Below are 19,181 nucleotides of genomic sequence, written 5' to 3'. Positions count from 1 at the left end.
CAAGCTGGGCTTTTTTTCCCCAGTTGAAGAGATTGTATTGAACTGTAAAACTCAATCTTAGCCTCCCTTGATGGGCTGAAACCCGGAGGCAGAGCTAACTAAGGAAAAGGGCATACCTTATGCACTAGTTGGTTTGGAGGCAGAAAAATGTGAAATTAATTAGCATTATCCTTACATCCAGCACAAGCTGCTACCACTGAAAGGGAGTTAAAACCGTTCCTGCATAAAATGCCCATTGACAGCCGCTTCCACTCAGCCCTCATTGGAGCAGGCTAGAGTTGGCACAGACCCTTACATCGTGTTAGATACAATTTGAACGACAACCGCTACCGTGTGCTGAACGGTGAAGGATCAGGTTTGTTAGGACATTTACATATCATTGGACACGCTTGTTAATAAGATACCACACTTTGGTCAGCCCACTCAAGCCAAACCAGCCAGCTGGGACCCTGGGATCATGCACCAGGAATCACAGACAGAGACTGCCTTTTTCTCCCACCGAGTGCACCCACTTCTCCATTGGATCAAATGGTTTAAGGGTACTCTACATCATTCTGAATGAAGGATTTTTCTAATCTGCTCATACCTGTTTGACATTTAACTCCCTTAAGGTGCCCTAAAAATCACCTGTGACAAGTCCTTTCCTGTGGCCTTTCAAAGGACACATGGGGCATGCCTAACAAATACAGTGAAAGCAGGACATCGGGCTGGGCAGTCTCTTGGTTCCCAACTCTTATGTACTCCTCCTACCTTACGCTCATCCTGCTCCAAGTCTGCTCTTTACCCTCCCCTTGTCCCACAAGTACTCTACACTCAGCTTTAGCTACTGAAAGGAAAACCATAATTTTAAGACTGGCTTTGAACCACACACCCAACCCCAGAAACTTCTAAAGCTATGTGGTACCACTTTGCTCTCTGCAGCACCAGGCTGAGAAGAGGCAATTATCTGGACAGCCTGTTCTGGAGAGGAAAGACACAAGATAACATGCTGCTCTGCTAAGGACCTGAAATATCCTTCGTGCCAACAGGCTTCTCATAGTCACAGAGCCTCATTCCAGGACACTGCATCCAGGAGAGCGCTGCTGCCCTGTGCTTGTATCACTGCCAGACGGTGAGAATTCAGGGTCACAGCCGCTTTAAGTCACATTTTCATCCTGCAACATCCCATCATGCCTTTGTCACTGAACTTAAAAGGATTAACACCTCTTACAGCTCTGGAGAAAAAGAGCCAGCTCAGGAAAAGGTCCTTCTTGGGCCCAAAATTCTGTAGGACTAAAGCAGCCTACAGGAAATTGGGATTTTCACTGAATTACAGAATTATTAAGGTTGGAAGAGACCTCTGGAGATCATCTAGTCCAAACCCCTCTGCCAAGGCAGGGTCACTTAAAACCTGTTACACAGGAACACATCCAGGAGGGTTTTGGACAGCTCTTTGTTGACACTTGGTTTTGCTAATGTTCCTTTTTGTTCCTGAGTGCCCTTGCAGGAAGCTGTTGTGAGGTGCACCTCACCATAAGCAACAGGGACCCAGTACACCCCTTAAATTCCCTTCCCAACACACAAGTGCATGTACACATGCTCCTCTCCTTCCCTGCAGTGCAGACCAGACGACACAGATAAAGACAGACTTGAACTGCAGCTTCAATGCCCTTGCCTTGCATTGCCACAAGATAGGCCTCAGGGCGAGATCACACCAGATGCTCTTCCCACTGCCACACACAGTTCCTCTCCCTCTGCAAGGAATCCTGCCCATGTGGGACACACCAGACTGAGCCCCAAGGCCTTTAACTCAGATTTCAACATCCATCTGTGTAAGTAGGATAACTTCAGGAACACAGAGCAACACAAGAACACGCTGCAGACTGCTCAAAAGTGCAAAGCCACTTACCGCTGGCAGCTGGACACAGTTGGAACTGACATCATATTCAATATATGCCACTTCTGTCCCTTCTTCTGACTTCCCATCTCTCATGTAGCAAACATCCCTAGTCCAGTTGGTCAGGCGATCTACCTCTTCCATTGAGTAGACACAGAGCGCAGACTCCTCGCTCAGTTTCCCAGAAGAAGCCTGCCAGGCAGAGAAGGCTGCAAACAGCACTTCCCCCTCGGTGTCCAGCTGCCCCTGGGCCAGTTCCTTTCCTGGTCGGGTGACATAGGCTGCTTGCAGGAGGCTGTATGTGTTGGCTTTGCCCTGACAGAGCAGAGGTAACTCCACATACGAATAATAGTGGGAGTCATCCAGGCAGATGCGCGAGATGTAGGTCTTGTACTCACGCGACTGGGATTTGAGGTCCCGCCGGTAGAAGAGGAAATAGACACTGGAGCGGTAAGTGAAGGATTTAATGAAATGGTGGTTGTACTCTGACAGCCGGCCCACAGCCAGTTTTGCTGTTTCTTCATAGGAGAAAATGGAGTGAGAGTCTGTTGCTTGAACATTCCCTCCATGGGCCCTGAGATTCCGAGTTGTGATGGGAGGAATCCCTCCTCCCACTCCTCGGCTAGTGTACCCTCGTCCCACAAACAGCAAGGGCACCTCATCCTTTGAGTAGGCGATGAGTCCCACAGTGGTGATATTGGGATCATTGGCAGCAACGTACTGAGTGTCACCAGGGCTCTCTGGCCGGAAGAGGACGTGGTCAATGGACGTCAGGCTCCTCTTCTCACAGATTCCCTGGTGGACGCTGCCACACACGATGAGCTCCTTCTGCACAGTGTTCACCAGCAGCAGCTTGTTGTGATTGTCAGTGTGGTGTGCCTGAGGGCACTCCAGCTTTGAGACCGGGGGAAGGCAATCCTTACTGTCCAGAAGTGGTCCAGTCTGAACCATGTTCTCCAACAGCAGGTCAGATGTCAGCTGAAAGAGAAAGTTGGTGGCCCCCAAGTAAATGGTCCCAGATTCCAAGTCCATGGACAGATGGAGGAATTTCGTAGCATTGTGTGAGAATGTGACATACTGCAGTCCCCGTGGAATTGATGCTCCCAAGAAACAGAGAACAGGAAGGAAGAACGCTCCCAGAGGCATGGTAAACACTCTGCAAGAGAGGAAAGGCGGTTGTAACTCCAGGAGTAAAGATTAGCACTCAAAATCCTTCAATAGCACTCTCATTATGAGAGGTGGGCAAAAACCCCCAAGAATAACCATAGAAAACAGAGCTAAATATGAAGAGCCAGCACACGGCATTAGCAGGAACACCCACAGCAAGAGGCCTGCAGGAGTATCAGAGATTTAACTCAGTCCTCTCCACACCAAGATGACAGGCACAGAATCCTCAGGAGAAGCTGCAATACTGCAAGTAATGCAACACTGAAGCTGATCACTACTCTTGCAATGTCAGAAAAATCCACATTTAACTTGACTCCTGCACAACTGAGCTATGATGCTGTATTAGAAGTTCTCCAGGACAGGACCAAACTTCCCTAGGAACCAGCACATTGCATACAGTGTTAATGAGCAACACCATAGTAAAATAAACTACTGTCCAAGACAAACACAACCTGCAGGACCATTGTTTAAATAAACCGTAGCTGAGATCCAACTTGGAGCAAACTTATAAGCCCTTCACTCTGTATTTGATCTAGATATCATAATTAAACCCTCTCTTTGTTACCACTTATGGCTATGAACAGCCTCTTGTGGGTCTAAGGCTGTTCCACTTGTGCTTCAAAGGAAACCTTCCCATACCATCTCTGCCACTGAGCATCACCCATCCAAGCAGAACCTGGGTGCCAGGATGAGGCCTCTGGAGTACCAGTCACATCAGCTCCCAGCCTACCCCCTGGGGCCACCAGTCTGCCCCCAGTCCTGCCAAGCCAGATCCTGTGGGCCCCCATCTCCTTGGGAAGTTACACAGCATGTCCAGGTGAGGGGGAAACCACCTTTACCTGCTCACCTGTTACTGCACTCTCTGGGCTATAAGTCTCTAACTCTATAAGTCTCTCACTCATTTCTCCACAGCACTCCTCCCAGTACTGGGAAAGGTGATTTAAACATGCCTTTTTTGTGGACAATGCTCCATTTCTTCCCTGTCCCATGTCTCAAAGTGCAAGCAAGTCCAGGTGGGATGGATGTTGGACTGAGCCAGGGAACCATCAGATCTGTTCAGCTCCTCTCTAGAGGATATTTGGACCAACTCTTTTTGAAATCTACTGTGATTCACCCAAGCTGTCCCATGGATGGGAACAACTGCTCTGGACAACATGGAGAACTACATAGCCTGGTAGAAATGTGGTAATAAGTACCTGCAACATTTAGATTAATGCTTTCCCCATAGAGAAAGGAGCAGCTGCAAGTACTCAATAATTTACTATGAGTACCACCTCATTTAAATTGAGAAGTAGGTGGTGATGCAGCTGTGAATCTGTTTCCTTCCTCCCCTCCCTCCCTCTTGCAGACAGGGTATCAAAGCTGCATAGAGCTACACAGCTGCCAGACTGGGTCAGAGGCTCCACAGAGCTGATGAGTACAGTATCTCCTCCAGAACTGGCCTGTAATCTGCTGTGCTCATTTTGGCAACTCAGCTCCTCAGGGGTGATATTAATTTTGTAGTTAAAGTTAAGAAAACTGTCATCACTTCCTTCCTAGGCATCAGCCCTCTTGGATCTTCCTGGTAAACTTCTGAGCTTTTAGCTCAGAAGTGCTTAAAGCACAGCAGTAGAAAAAGATCTGCAGCATTTCAAGAGTAAACTACACCAGCATTTACTGCAGGACTTAACCAATTTAGGCCACAAACTTCTCAACCCCCAAACTGTGTCTTACACTCATTCTATACAACAACCAGCACACAATGTGCAGAAAACACAGTAGCAATGCTGAGAACAGTAGCTGTGAAGACTCTAGATCCATCTTCTACTCCCCTGTTATTGAAAAAAACCCCCACAGAAGTCTGCTTTCTGGCTCCTTTGTCAGTAAAACCGGCATCTTTGCTCTACCAAAAGACCAGTTGAGAGGATTAGTTTACTTGTGAAATCCAGCGGATGGAAGGTATTATAAAAACAACACTTTATTAAATATAGGCTTTGTGAAGCTCTGGAAAAGCTCCACTTCACACGGTTCTTGTAGGTAAGTAGGCAGCACTGTCAGGATATACCCGGGTGCAGGAATGCTGGCTCTGGACTGGCAGCTTTCCCTCAGAGCACAGAGCTGCTGATTCACACCGGACCAGCGCCGTGTTTGGGCTACGTGCACACTGGGGCTTTTGTTTGCCCTGATAATGGACACTTAGTGCTTTCTGCTTCAGAGCTATGAACACACTCTGCTTCACCCAGACTGGCAAACAGCCCTGAACTATCCTAGGAGTCTCTTTTCCAGGATGGTGAGTGAGTCTGTTGTGGTACCAGAGAGAAACCCTCATCATGTGGGAGATGTTACGTGGGAAAAGCCAGCAAGTAGATACAAACTGAAGGAAGGAGATTTAACTTGATCCTATCCCCTCAGGTTTACATCAGCAGAAAAGATCTTGCTCCACCTCCAACATGTGAGTTATTTTTAATGCATTTTCACCATTTCTATAGGAGAGAACTTGATTTAAGGAACTCCTTAGCCACACAACTGTCTCTATACCTCTGCACAGCCATCATGCAGATGTCACGATGGCTTGTGCAACTGTCTGGAGTCTCCTCTGTTTCAAAGCTTAAAATGCCTGCAAACAAAACAATAGGCTGATGGCCATCCAACAGCAGGAGTTTGATTATATTGTGAACAGCCACAATGACATGGTGAAGAGAATCTTTGATCTGGAAGCAGCTGAGAATCACAAGACATCATTACACTACACCACTCTGAGGAATCTGTAATCTTCTTTTGAGCTAATGCAACCTTCCTCTGCCAGCACTTACACAGTAAAATCGGCATGTGTCTCCAGGATTTACGGATTCTGAAACAGTGGCTTTCTGGCTAGAGGTTGTGCCTACAAGCTGCATGACTCTGCTCTGTCCCCCACAGAGCCCCGCTGGCAACTGCCAGGGCAGAACTAACCAGCACTTCAACTCAAAGCCCAGCACATGACACTACTCCAGCAACATGGATCTTGTTACAAGCTCATTGATCTGTATTTGAACCGACCCCAAATGTTTCACTGAAAGCATTTTACCTGTTGGAGGACTTGTACTGGAAAGAGGTTGGAAAATCAACTAGTCCTTCATTCCACCATACTGTAATCAGATCTCACTGTGGTCAAGGCTCTGACATATAGCTACTCTTCTTTCAGTCACCAATATCCCCCTGGAAGTCACTTTATTAAGAGCTAGTCCTTAAACGTGGTCCAGATAAGAAACTACTGTCTGGTCCTCATGACTCTGTGAGAACAGAGAAAACAAAACAAGACGGTGGTACAGCATGTTCTGCTGGTTCTAATCACCCTGCACAATGGATAAACACTGAATATAGTGCTCTTTGTTGCTCTTTGCTAAAGACCCATTAGCAAATGAACTTGCATTTATTGCTAGGTGAGCAAACATACATTAGAAATGAGCAGGACTGTGTAGCTATCAGTAGCTAGAAGCATTTGCACCCTACATGAAAATAGAGAGAAAAAAAAGCCAGCAGCGTCTTTTGATTCCATTTTCCAAGTTGTTTCTCAAGCACAGGCATCACTGCTTTTTTTTTATGCTTGCCTTTCAGTTAAGCCCATCACAACCTCTCCAGGAGGACAGGAAGGAGGAGGATAACCTACATTTAAATCTGATGGTTTCATGACAGGCTACACTACAGAGCTCTTTATGGATTTACTGAACCGTTCTGCTTCCTGTGCTCACTGCTAGTGTATAACACAGCTGTTGCAGACAGATTGCACTAAAAGTGTGTAGCCTTTAATTAATTCTGAATGCAATTGCCAAGGTTTAAAGATTCTTTTTAAATATTCCATTTTTTTGATGAATTCCCATTAAATACCAGACAATACTCTGGACATTGCCCCTAACTCACTGTAAAATATTAATATCCAAATGATACTGCTGAGTTTCATTTATTTAATCTGGATCACAACAGAAGGGCTAGAGGATTAGTCAATTCTGCCACAGAATATTTATATCACAGCCACATAACAACAACCAGTAACATTAAAGCAATGGCACTATTTTGTTACTTAAAATTTGAAGACAGACCGTGTTTTCTGTAGAACTATTTTTACCTCTCTGACCTCATGTATCCCTCTGAGAAATTTTACTTATTTATTAAAGAAACAAATGCAGAACTCATTTGGGCACATTTTAGCAGCGTATCAACACATAGAGATTATTCCAATCCTCACAGATTATTTCCCTAATATCACATTCTATCCTCCAAACATGGAGAGGTCAGTTAATGTTCCAACTTCTAGGCTAGATTTCATACTCACCACCAAACCCAGCAGAATTAGCCTTGAAAAAAAATAAGGCCCTCTGAAATTTGCACCTGCAATTTCCACTGTATCATTTGCAGAGCCAACCCACAGTGTGAGCACTAAAAGATTTAAAAACTAAAAGCACCATTCTTCCAGCTGCACGACGACCCTTGTGCTCCAGCACATTCAAATGGCCCAGCAGCAGGAAGACGACCACTGCTATGTTTTCTGCACAAAAGCCCTGAATTATACTCCTCTTCTAAGCTTCATATGCTCAACAGAGACTTGCTGTTTTCTGCTGTGAAAGATGGCATTCCCATTAAATAAATAAATCTTTTTTGAGTCTTATTTACTACTACCAGGCCAGCTCCCTGCTCCGTTGTTTAAGAACACTTGCAGCAAGCAGCTCCAGCAGAGATGAACACAAATCTCTGTTTTCCAAGCAAAATTGACCCCAAGGAGAATCCCAAGTCCAAGCCACCCTGTCAGAGCAGGACTGGCACAGACAAGGGAGCTCTGTTATACCAGATGTGAATAACACCAAAGCTGAGGTCAAAATAACTTAAAAAAAAAACTCCAAACCCTTAAAGACAAAATATCAAATATGAAATGGCAAGGGAATGTGGCAGAAATTCTGTACTACAGAATTAACAGCATTCTTAGATAAATACTTGGGAAAAGTATGTTTTCTAAACCCTTGATAGTTATTGCTGAACATTACAAGGTACTTTTCTGGATGGGGGTTGAAGTTATACTCAAAGAATGTTGCACAAAATATTGTCAGCTTTGTGATACTTCAATAACGCTCGTGCATTGCTCTTTGGAAAAACTGCAGAAAGTGCTTCTGCATCTCTGGGGCCACCTAAATATTAATTTCAGCCATACTGGAATCAACTGATGGTAGTAGATAGGTATTTCTTCTGAACAGCTCTAGCACAACCAAACTTTACCCTTGCACTGATGAAAATGTGTTATAAACACTAAGCTTCTAGTACAACTGGTTAATGAAGTGTTAATGATTAATACAATGTTAAATAGTGAACTTTTTACAAACCAAGACCAACTACACAAACATTTACAAGGAATACAAAATAACCACAAGATGCTTACTGTTGAAGAAGCTTTCCTCATATATACTCTGTCATTGCAAATCGAGAGTTGACTTTTCCACTTCACCATCCTCCCAAATACTAACTCAATGTGAACTCAAGACCATGTTGCATGTGCATTTTTAAAAGGGGAAATCAAGCCAGCTGTTAGTTTCTCAGCATCTTAACACAACTAAAGGATAACATTCTGCCAGTGTTACACATTTGAGGATTAAACTCCTTTAAGATCTGCTCCAATTTTCTGTGTAATCAAACCACAGAACACCACTAACCATCCCTTCTAGCCCATGAGCTCCTGACTAAAGTCTCCTAGTGATCTCAGGATTTTTTCTTAGGGCTCCTAAGTTACAGAAACTACCACCTTAACCCAACAAGCTGATGTCTGAGGGTTCTTTACCCCAAGTAAAATGCCTTGTCATATTGTCTAGCTTTGCTTGTCACAAGATCTTCCAAGTCAAAGAAGCTTCTAGTCACTTTTTGTATGAACAGTTTGAAAACTAATCCTCCTTCTTAATCCTCCTTGGACAAGAAGATAAAGACAGCTATTCTAACTCTGACAGAGGTCCACCTACACAGAAGCCCTAGCTGCAGCAGCGGACAATAATAGATGCCTAAGAAGTAGACGAAGGACAGACAAGCATAATGCAATCCTTCCCTTACATATCCTGCCAGCTTTGAGCTTTCCCAAACCACAGATTGTAGCTACGTGTAATCCTTCAAATGGATACATTAAGCGGTCTGAGCTTCTTCAGCCAGAAATACTTAATTTTTCTAGTAGCTCTCTGAGCTCATCCCAATTTGTCAACACCCTACTTTTTTAGCTACCTGACCTGGATAAGCATTCCCTTTTGACAGACCTGATCTGGACAGGCCACTCCTCTGGCTTTCTAACACTGCACTCGGAAACAAATGTTATTTTCCCCAGTTTGAATCCACCAGTCCTCCATTTACCCACCCAAGAATCCCTTGATCTCCTAGCTGCCATATCACGTTATGTCTGCATGTGGACAAATACCATCAGTGACTTAAATATTCTTTCAATTAGGAAAAAAAGAACTAGTTAGGAAACAAATATCCCATTCTCTTAGAGTATATCCAAAGAGCCTAGATAGGTTTACAGCAGTAGTAAAACCTTGCTAGGAAAGCAGAGCTCACTGAAGTTACCCATCCAATTGGCTCTGCTGAGCAAATTCTCTGATTTTAGGCTAATCTACATAAACCTAAGCCCATCACTCCACATAAAAACAACTTGCATTGTATGAGTTCAAGAAGACAATTGTTGCCCAAAAGATAGATGAATATTTGGAGCAGAGAGAAACCCCTGCAGCACCCAGGAAATTCCAAGCGTAGATTTCCCATTTCTGTTTAACTGAGATCCAAGAGACAGTTTTTAATCTGGTTAATATTAACTAAACTGATTTTAAAAGAACTGTCAACTAAGGCTCTTGAAAAAAATGTTCAGCAATTGTGGAATTAAAGTCACAGTCCCTATCATGATTTAATAAGTAGTTAAAAGACAGGCAATCAAGTGTTTCCCTGTCAGATTAGGGTTATCAGTGAGACCTGCCAAGAATTGATTCTGCAATCTGCACTGTTCAGTATGTTCACATAAGATCTAAGAAGAGAAGTATGTCTAGAAGTGGCAAATGTTATTATTAAAAAATTAGTAATCACTATCAAAGTCAGAGAAGACTGTAAAAAGTAAGAGAACTCACGCACTTTAAAGTAACTACACAATATCTTAGATGTCAATAAATACCAAAACCAACAAAAAATATTCTAAGTACATAAACTCAACAGGATCAAAACTAGCTGTTATCACTTAGAAAAACTTTGAAAACTTCATAGGTCAGTTCAGTATTAAGTATCAAGCAAAAAGGTAAATACAGCCTTTGGAGTAATTAGGAAAGAAAGCACGTATCCCCATTATGCTGTCGAATGCTGAAGGCAGTTCTGACTCCCACATTTGAAAAAGGAGACAATGACAAAAGGGACAACAGATGACCAAAAGCATGGAGTAGCTTCCATATAAGGAGAGATCAAGCAGAGTAGGACTTTGGATGGACAAAGAAACAACCAGGGGGAAGATTTGGAAAAGTCAAAAGGTCTGAAACACGACGGTGTCAAGATGAAAAACATGGAGTTATCGATGGAGTTACATGATTATACCACCATATTTTACAATGCAGAAACAACAGAGCACTCACCAAAGTTACAGACAACTTTCCTAAGTCAGCTCAGGGATATTGTCACTGGATGTAGAATATTTCAAATAACATTTAAAATGCATAATTAAGTTGTAGATCTCACTGCTGTAGGATGTCATGGAGACCAGAAACATAAACAAGTAGAAGAGGGATTATATAAATTAACGGAGAATAGATATAGTCAAGATCAGATGATGAGATACAACTCCTGGCCAAGCAGGGCACTAAACTGATGATGGTCGTAAGCTGGGAGGCAAATGGAAGGGGGGAAGAATGAAAAAAAACTAAAACAAACCCACCACATTATACATGCCCTGTTTCTTACAGTCCTCATTAAGCATCTGCTTCTGGATCTTGTCAAAGGCAGGACACTGAGCTACACAAAGCTTTGCAATTTGCCCCAGGATGATGTTCTATTTAAACTTCTATTTTACAGTACATTTATAGACTTCATTTATTTTTAAATATTAAGAATGTAACTTCAGCCCTGCTTAATAACATATTTAGAAGGCTGGAAGCCTAACCTCCCTGGCTGTTTCTAAAGGCAGTATCTCCCATGTTAACATTTAGATACCATCTAACTGAACCCTGACAGCACAACACAAAAGTTATTGCACACCATGGGAAAGCGAACCCAGGGCCAGAGCCACAGAGCACAGGAGTGGCAGATCCCAGTTTAGTGCACCCACAGTCCCTCTTTCGGGAACAGCTCTTCCCTGTCTGCCAAGTGTTTGATGGAAACTCCTCACTCAGAGTGAACACAGCAGATCCGTGTGTGGCATCAGAATGGCCAAGCCTTGGGCAGCGCTCAGCAGAAGCGCGACTGCTAAAGTAGGTCAGGACCATCCGTTCTAACCAGGGAGAAAGGAAAGCTGGAGCACACCAGACTGTTTGGCCAGGTATTACAGAAAACCTTCATCTGGGATTTCATCACTACTTCAAACACATGTGATTCATATTTTACTGGCCTCCACCTCAAACAAGGCACACCTTCCCAACCACACTGCCCTCCCTGTCATTAGGGGCACCTCTCCCAGCCTCAGCCAGGATCCTCCTGTTCTCAAGCTTTGGCTCAACAGGCTACAAAGGCCAGAATCCTGCTCTGCCATAGCTGTTTTATACCAATTTGTCTAAAGCAGAAATGCCCAGCTGCTTCATCCAGAAACAGCCAGGACAGCACACTATCTCAATGTAATTGCTTCTGCCTTAGAGTCTATTTTCCTTGGCAGGATGCCCTGCAGAAGGGAGAGAGGAGATCTCTGCAACCAGCACATGCTTCCCAGAGGACAGGACTGTGACCCCTAACCAAGCTCTCACGTACCAGAGGCAAAGGCCACACCCCCAAGGCAAGTTCTTCTGCATCCAACCTGGCCTTGGAGTAACCCAGCAAGAGAGAAGAGAAGCTTCAAACATCCTATGAAACTCCTGTGAAAAAGCACCAGTCCTATACTCCCATTCCAAGAGGAAACCCCATGGTCTCTGTGCTATCAGCCCTGCAAGATTGCACAGGGGAAGGGAGAACAGAGGCCGACCACAGAAAGAGTTCATGCCAGCAGAGGTACAGACCACAGACCACATCCCGAGCTCCACCATCCAGTTGTCAAGATGCAAATGAGAAGTGTTACACACTGTAGTCTGCCTTGAATAAATCCTTTTGCTCTGCAGACACTGAGCAGTGCACGGTGCTCTGTTAAAGAAATTTCCTTGACCCCCCTTAAGTCTCAGATTTAGTACCACAATAGATCTATAAAGAACTAATATGCCCTGGGTGGACAGGAGGGAATTATTCTCGGCATTTTCCTTCATTTCAAATAAAATTTACTTTTCTGCCCTCCCCACTAATCTTCTGGAGAACCATACAGCCTGACAGCAGTTTGACAGTCTTACCCCCTCAGTCCAAGAGTGTCAGCAGTTCTGGCTATAGCCATGAATACAGGCAGTAACATGCAAATACATTTAATGTAATGCAGCCACATGAGTAGTATCTATCCCCTCCCACCCAGAAGAGACAGCAGAATAAACAGAACTCCACATCACTACCACAATCTGCTTGTGGTTTGCCTTCAAACCAAGATGAGGTGTATTCTACCCCGTATTACTCAAGTTATGCTAAAGCATTATCAGAAATGTCTCTTTGATCAATTAATCTTCCATGAATTAGTGCCTCAGCCTGGAAGGTTCTCAGTCATCAGCTCTGAACTGCTAGGCTCAATAGTCTGGCAATTAGGTTACACAGGTCTGTTAGATAATGATCCAAACTGAGGTGACCAGACATTTTCTTCCACCTCAGGAAGCCAATGCCAAGGCTTTCATAAAGCCAGTAACAGATAACAACACCATGCTGTTCAAAAAGCCTGGGGACCTTCCCAAGCTTGGGAAGCTTCACACCTACATAACACATCTGAGACACAACAGCTCCTACTGCACTACTGCAGAAGCCTGAACAGATTGGGCGCAGACCTGGGAGCCAGGATCAACTTCACACCAGTCTCAACCGCTCTGAACAAGGACTGTCCCATGCAGGCTGGATATCCACTGCTTTCAAACGGAGTCCAGCATGGAATGGTGGCCCAGGAACCAACCATGCATTCAAGGTACACATGGTTGAGGAGTCACAGGCTGGCAGCAGCCACGCAGCCTTATTCTACTGTACAGTCACAGCCCCCCATGCCAGACACAGTCCACACTTGGAAGTTCTTGTTTCAAGGACAAAATTCAGAGCACCAGACTGCATATAGGGAGGGGTGAGAGAACTACTGCTGTGCACAGGCCATCAGGCAGTGCTCTCCCTTCATACCACAGCAGGTCCACAGCCTGGAGGAGTGAAAATAAGCAACAGGAAAACTAAGTGGCAAAGGAAGCAGAAGCAGGGACCCTGCAAGATTTGGTACTTGGAGAAATAAACCATGTGGAGCAAGAGTTCTCCAGTTACTTTGTTAACATGCAGACATCTAGCCATGTCTTATCCAGAACAGCGGATTTTGTAACAAGGCAATTTTATAACAAGAAATTTTCAAGTGGCTTTACAAACATGAGTTTCTGTTCAGTCAGATTAAGGAGATACTAACTTTTTCTGGCAAAATATTTGAGCTTCTGGTTCAGGGCTGAGAAAGGTTCTTTGGTGCTGTCCTAGAGGCACAAAGGTGCAGAACCAGCTACCTGCTCATGAGAGCCATGAATTTTAAAGGCTTTTTGGTTGAGACTGCTCTTCATCTGGTTTGCTACCCTCCCACCTGCACAGTCTGACAGCCACTGGCTGAGCAGGACTGACTGGCTCATCCCTTCCCCTTTGAGGGAAGCCCAGACCTTCACCCTAGGGCCGCAGAGATGCACTAAACAGGTCTGCAGTGCCAATCTGAAATGCAAACTGCTATGAGCAGGAATTTCAGCCAGTATAACTGGCTGACTGTCAGCATTTCAAGAGCATGCTGCCTTGCCAGGGTCACCCCTGGGCAAAAAAGTGCCCAGGAGACAGGAAAACCAGATTGACAGTAGTTTGTTAGGAATAGCACTGAGTTCTACAGCTGAGTGGCTGCTCCTCGGCTAGAAGGAACAGCTAGACAGAACAGAGAGATTGGTAAGGAAACAAGGGAAAAGTATGCACATCTGTGCTGGAAGGATAAACCATAGCCTGTGGTCAGCACAGTTCTGTTTGCAGACTGCCCAGTTCCAGGCACCCTTTCTCTGTCATTTTAAACTGTGTACTCCATACACATGGAAGGGACTGTCCCTTCCTCTGGGAGAGGAAACTGTTGACTCTGCCACGCACAGATAACTAATCAAAACCCCACAAAAGCGTGGCTCAGACAGCACTTTTCAGACTTATACATGGATCAAACTGAGCAATCAGCCACTTAATGTCAACCCAGGAGGCCATGGTGGGGCTGACACAAATTTAGCCTCATAAAAAAGTTTTAGTTTAAATCTTCTCAGGGCTTAGTGGGAAATACACTAGTTAAAATCATGGATCAGCTAGGAATAGAAAAGATCATACCGGCTAAAGATGGGTTCAAACCAAATCTAATCTGGACAGACTATCTGGAGAATGGCAGACAGGTCCAGCATGCACAGTAACAAGCTGAGAGAGAATCACTGCTTGAGCCAAGCTACTGAGGAAAACAATAATTGAGAAATTTAGAACAGACTAGGAAAGATACTCTGTAAATGGGGTAACAACTGAGCCCATTGCTACTCGGCAATGATGAGAGTTAGAGTTTGGGATAGAAACTTCTTCCTGCATCAAAGAGTTGACTAAATCAAGATAATGGGGCAGCAATTAACAGGAAAGGAACTTCAGTTCCCTCCACCTGGTGCCAGTCTTCCCCATGGTGATCCTTGTCCTAATCCTGTCCATACTCCACCTGGATTCTCCCTCAGCCCCAGGCCTGTCTGTATACCCCAGCTGTAATCTGAGCACGCAACTCCTCAGCCACTCCATGGAGTAACTTTCACTGCAGAACACGATACGCACACAAGACTGTATCCTTGGAGAGGAGCTATAGTTTCCCAAAATACACCAACTCACTTTTCAGTCATACCAGCCTGCCTCCAAGAATACACATCACCACAGCTCTGCTACCGGTCAGCTTTGCATAGCTGCTCCCCAGGGACCACAGCAGCAAAGTTAGTCAACAAAAAGTAAAAAAAAAACCAAAACAAAACCCAAAACTCAAAAGGATACTGCCTAACAGCAGAGACCATGTCTCTAGAGACAAAACAACAGATAGCCTGACATTGTTCTCCTCCTTCTGAAATTAGAAGTTCAAAGGAACAACTAGGGCTGTTCTGTACTGTGCCCTCTGCATATTTGGGTAAGCATCTAAAACCAAGTGCAAGAGCAGACTTTCAAGGGTGAAGCATCTAGAAGTGAGCCCTGTTTTTGAGTTATTTTTAAATGTTTAGACAGGACCTAAAATAGGACCAGTGTTTTGAGTACTTCTGAAGAATATGAACCTCACGTAGGCCATGACATTTTTAGCTTGAAAAGGCTTTGGAACAGAGGTTTTACTGTCCATGCATCGTCTTATCATCCATTTTAGCTCAAATTAAGTTAGAGTCCATTATGAAGCAAGAAACACCCTTTCAAAGGAGGGAAATTAACACAAATAAGATGTAGGCTATCAGCAATAAAGCTGTCTCTGTATCTCAGTAAAATTTACCATCCCATAATAGCAGGAACAGCATTTGCCACAGAGAAAAGGGGAAAGTCAGCTTCTCTGCTTACAATATTCATCTTCATACCACCCTTCCTACCCGTGTAGTTTCTAGAAATACACTCTCCGCCTCTCTTCAAATTCAAGTCAACAGCCTGCAGACTCCAGCAGCCCAAGGCAGTGCCTTCAGCAAGCAAGAGGCAATGCTGCACATCACAAGCAGCACAGAACCAACCTAGAACACAAGATGTGCCAGTCTCTTTTTTTAACCAGTTTTATTACATCCCTCCCTCCCACCCCATGCTGACAAACCAGGCTGCACTTGTCTGGCTCGGGCCTGAAACAAAAGACTGAAGCAAGCACATAGTAGCACTTTACCTCCCTGAATACTCTCCCAGGCTTCAAAAATGAGCAGCTCAGGGACTTATTGGGAGAAGGGTGGTTTCTATGCATTTAGTAACCTTCAATGGCTCCTTCTTCTATGGACCTGCCCCATGTCCTCACATACACACAGATGTTTGGCATTCACAACATCCTGTGACAAGAAGTGTCCCAGGTTAACTACACACATCAAGGACTAAGTTGTTATTTGGTTTTAATCTTACTACATGCTGTCTCCATGCAATACCTATTCATACTTGTAATGGAAAAAGAAAAAAAAAAGTTGTTCCCTCTCTAAACTTTCCATGCAATTCAGGAATTGAAGATAACTGTCATTTATTGTTTTTCAGGTGGAAGAATCCTAACTTATTCTGTTGCTCTTTGTATGGTAGGTAATGCTCACCTCTGTTCACTGTTGCTGCTCTTCCATTTCTAAAAACTCTAAGAAGATACCTCTATTAAGATGGCAGTAGTTTCCCTAAAGCTGTAGAAAACTCAACTTCCATAAGAGCTGCAAGAATTAGTGTGATGGTTATCAAATACAGCAGGGATTCCTCACTTCTGTAGTGAATTGCCCATCGGTTCTGTGTTAAAATATTCAGCCTAACTCCTTAAACTGAGTTTGTTTAAAAGCAAGTTTACTTTCAAGCCACAGTATTCAGCTGCACCCTTCTTCCTCCAGAATAGGGTGTATTTTTAAAAAACCTTCTTCTCCCTGTTAGTTCTTTGAAAATACAAATTATCTTATGTTTGAATTAGCCTGCCCCGATGAAAGGTAGATCCCTCACAAGATTGTGTGCCAGAACTTAATTCTGTCATATGTTCTTATGAACATTTCAATCCAGAAGCTTTCACCTCAAGTATAGGCACAGTATTTAGAGATTTCCTGACGCTACACAGAACAATATTGTTACCAGACCTTGTTCTCCTGCAGAGTCATATAAGAATATTTGGGTTTGGAGACTGTTTGTATCATGACTCCCTGCAAATCCTGAGTGATTTCTTCCACAAATGCAGTAATCCTAATTGCTTCCCACATTCTTTATGAGATATAGAACTTTGTTAATAATACATACTTAGCTGACTAAGCAACCTAAACTTTCCTGTCAGGCTGAAATAAATTTCCTGGCTTTCTTCTGTCCTTTGCCAGTTTTACTATTAAGAGTCAAATAAGCATTTTTTAAAGATGCAGAAGATATGTAGAAGTATAGCTGGAATTAAAAAAGAGAAGGAAGGCCATTAAAACCCAACAGAACAAGATACCACCTAGAGTTACAATACTCAGTGCTAACAGCTTCTTAAAAATATAAACCTACCCCACAATTTAGGGTTTTGAACCATACTCTAAGGGTTAGAAGGAACACCTCACCCTACAAATAGCCCATAACTGGTCCTGATAAAAACAAAAAACCCTTTTCCCAAGGTTCTGTAAGCACCTGAGGTGTTTTCAGAGGCAATGGTGAATGTTTCTTCTGAAGAATTCTTGCCTTGCACACAGCACTGCAGTTGTATGTTCATCTTTACTCTTAAAAAGTGGTGGTGCACAGAAAATAGGGCAGAAAATCAGTCCCTGAACTGCTTAAAAGGGAGGGGAGGAAAGAGGAGGGAACAAGTAACACTCTCCTAGGTAACATCAAGTTGCTACTCCGGCTGCACAGGAATGAAATCGAGCGCGACTCAGACAATAACCGTAACTCACATTTCAGAAGTTAGTTTGTTCAGACATGATCTTTCACACTTAAAGGTACAAAAAAGCATGTCCTCTAGTGCACTTCTGCTGGAGCACTTTTTCAACAGGATCTGGACAGAATCAGCTCAATATCTAAAAGAATACAACACACAGTCCTCTGGCCTCCTTATGATCTTGTATTTTTTATGTACCCTGAAAGCATGGATCCAGAAGAGACTGGCCTGAATTCAAGTCATCTCAAGTACTTACTCATTCCTTATTTCAAACAGCTTTGATTTAGTGGTTTTAATGGAACCACCCAGAGCAATGCAAAGCTGAGGCAACCTCAGCTCACCAATCTTTGCACATTTGTTATATGTATTCAGGATTTATTCTTGGATGCTCCAGATTGGAAGAGGTTTTCTGAAAACTTGCTCTTTATTATCTAAGAGTTCAATCCAGCTCTACTACCAAACTGAAACCACACAGGCTGCACACCCAGAGAGGTCTGGGCTGGGGGTTGCTGTCTGGTTTTGTTCATTGTTTTTATTTCTGCTGATTCCTCCTGCTGTTAGAGCCGCAAATCTAACAAGCAGACATCCTTCTGATGAAGGGCTCCTGTACTCTCAGTGCTTTAACACGATACTCATCTCTCCAGTGCAAAAGTCAGTGACTCATCCACATCAGTTCCTAGTACCCAGGTTCCAGGGTTTCACTTCTCAGCCAGAAGTTCATGCAGATTTGCAGATCTCCAGCAACTCATTCAGTCTGGGATTTCTGGTGTATCACCCTACATTTGATATTCAAATTCCCATATTCAAATTCCATGTATTCACCTACAGAGTGCTTCACCAGGCAAACTGACAGCAGAGTTGTAACTATCCTGTTTAACAGGAAGCAGCCTGAAAGAATTCAGTTTCAGGGAGACATTTCTTCAAGGGTCTATAGCTGTCAACACCACAAAGCTCAGCCAGCACAAAGCAGCTCATCACATTCCACGGTGATTGACAGACAGAGATGAATGTCACTCCTGCTCCAGGAGTCTGTCTTCGGATTTGGCAACACTCACTGACCTATTTCTACTTATAGATCACCATCAGAAACTCACGTTTTTGTTTTGGGTTTTTTTAGTTTGTTTCTGTCTGTAGGTTAAACTAATTCCCTTCTGCAGAAAATTCAAAGTTTAAAAGGCAGTTTTTGTATTTCAAGTGCAGCACCAGAGGTGCCAAGAAGATTCTTGTAAAAAGGTGTACAGTGGCCTGACTTTGGTAGCACTGCAACCCATAATTCCCAATCACTCTCTCAAGAAACTTGGGGTGACAAAGACAAAAATGACAAGCAAA

At 43.7% G+C, this 19,181-nt stretch overlaps 1 protein-coding gene across 4 annotated transcripts in view; it reads right to left on the bottom strand.

The window, feature by feature from the left end:
- PLXNB1 (plexin B1) overlaps positions 1 to 19,181 on the bottom strand; it is a 77,946-nt gene that overhangs the window by 36,593 nt on the left and 22,172 nt on the right. For all 4 annotated transcript variants that reach the window (XR_011154629.1, XM_069027623.1, XM_069027624.1 and 1 more), the window contains one exon: positions 1,889 to 3,032. Coding sequence is in view for 3 of the 4 variants with exons in the window: in XM_069027623.1 (XP_068883724.1) it covers positions 1,889 to 3,022 (1,134 nt within the window). In the remaining variant the exon portion in view is untranslated. The remainder of the gene's footprint in view (positions 1 to 1,888; positions 3,033 to 19,181) is intronic.

The sequence above is a fragment of the Aphelocoma coerulescens genome, chromosome 12 (assembly GCF_041296385.1).
Source record: "Aphelocoma coerulescens isolate FSJ_1873_10779 chromosome 12, UR_Acoe_1.0, whole genome shotgun sequence".
NCBI lineage: Eukaryota > Metazoa > Chordata > Aves > Passeriformes > Corvidae > Aphelocoma > Aphelocoma coerulescens.
This window is presented reverse-complemented; position numbering and strand designations above follow the sequence as displayed.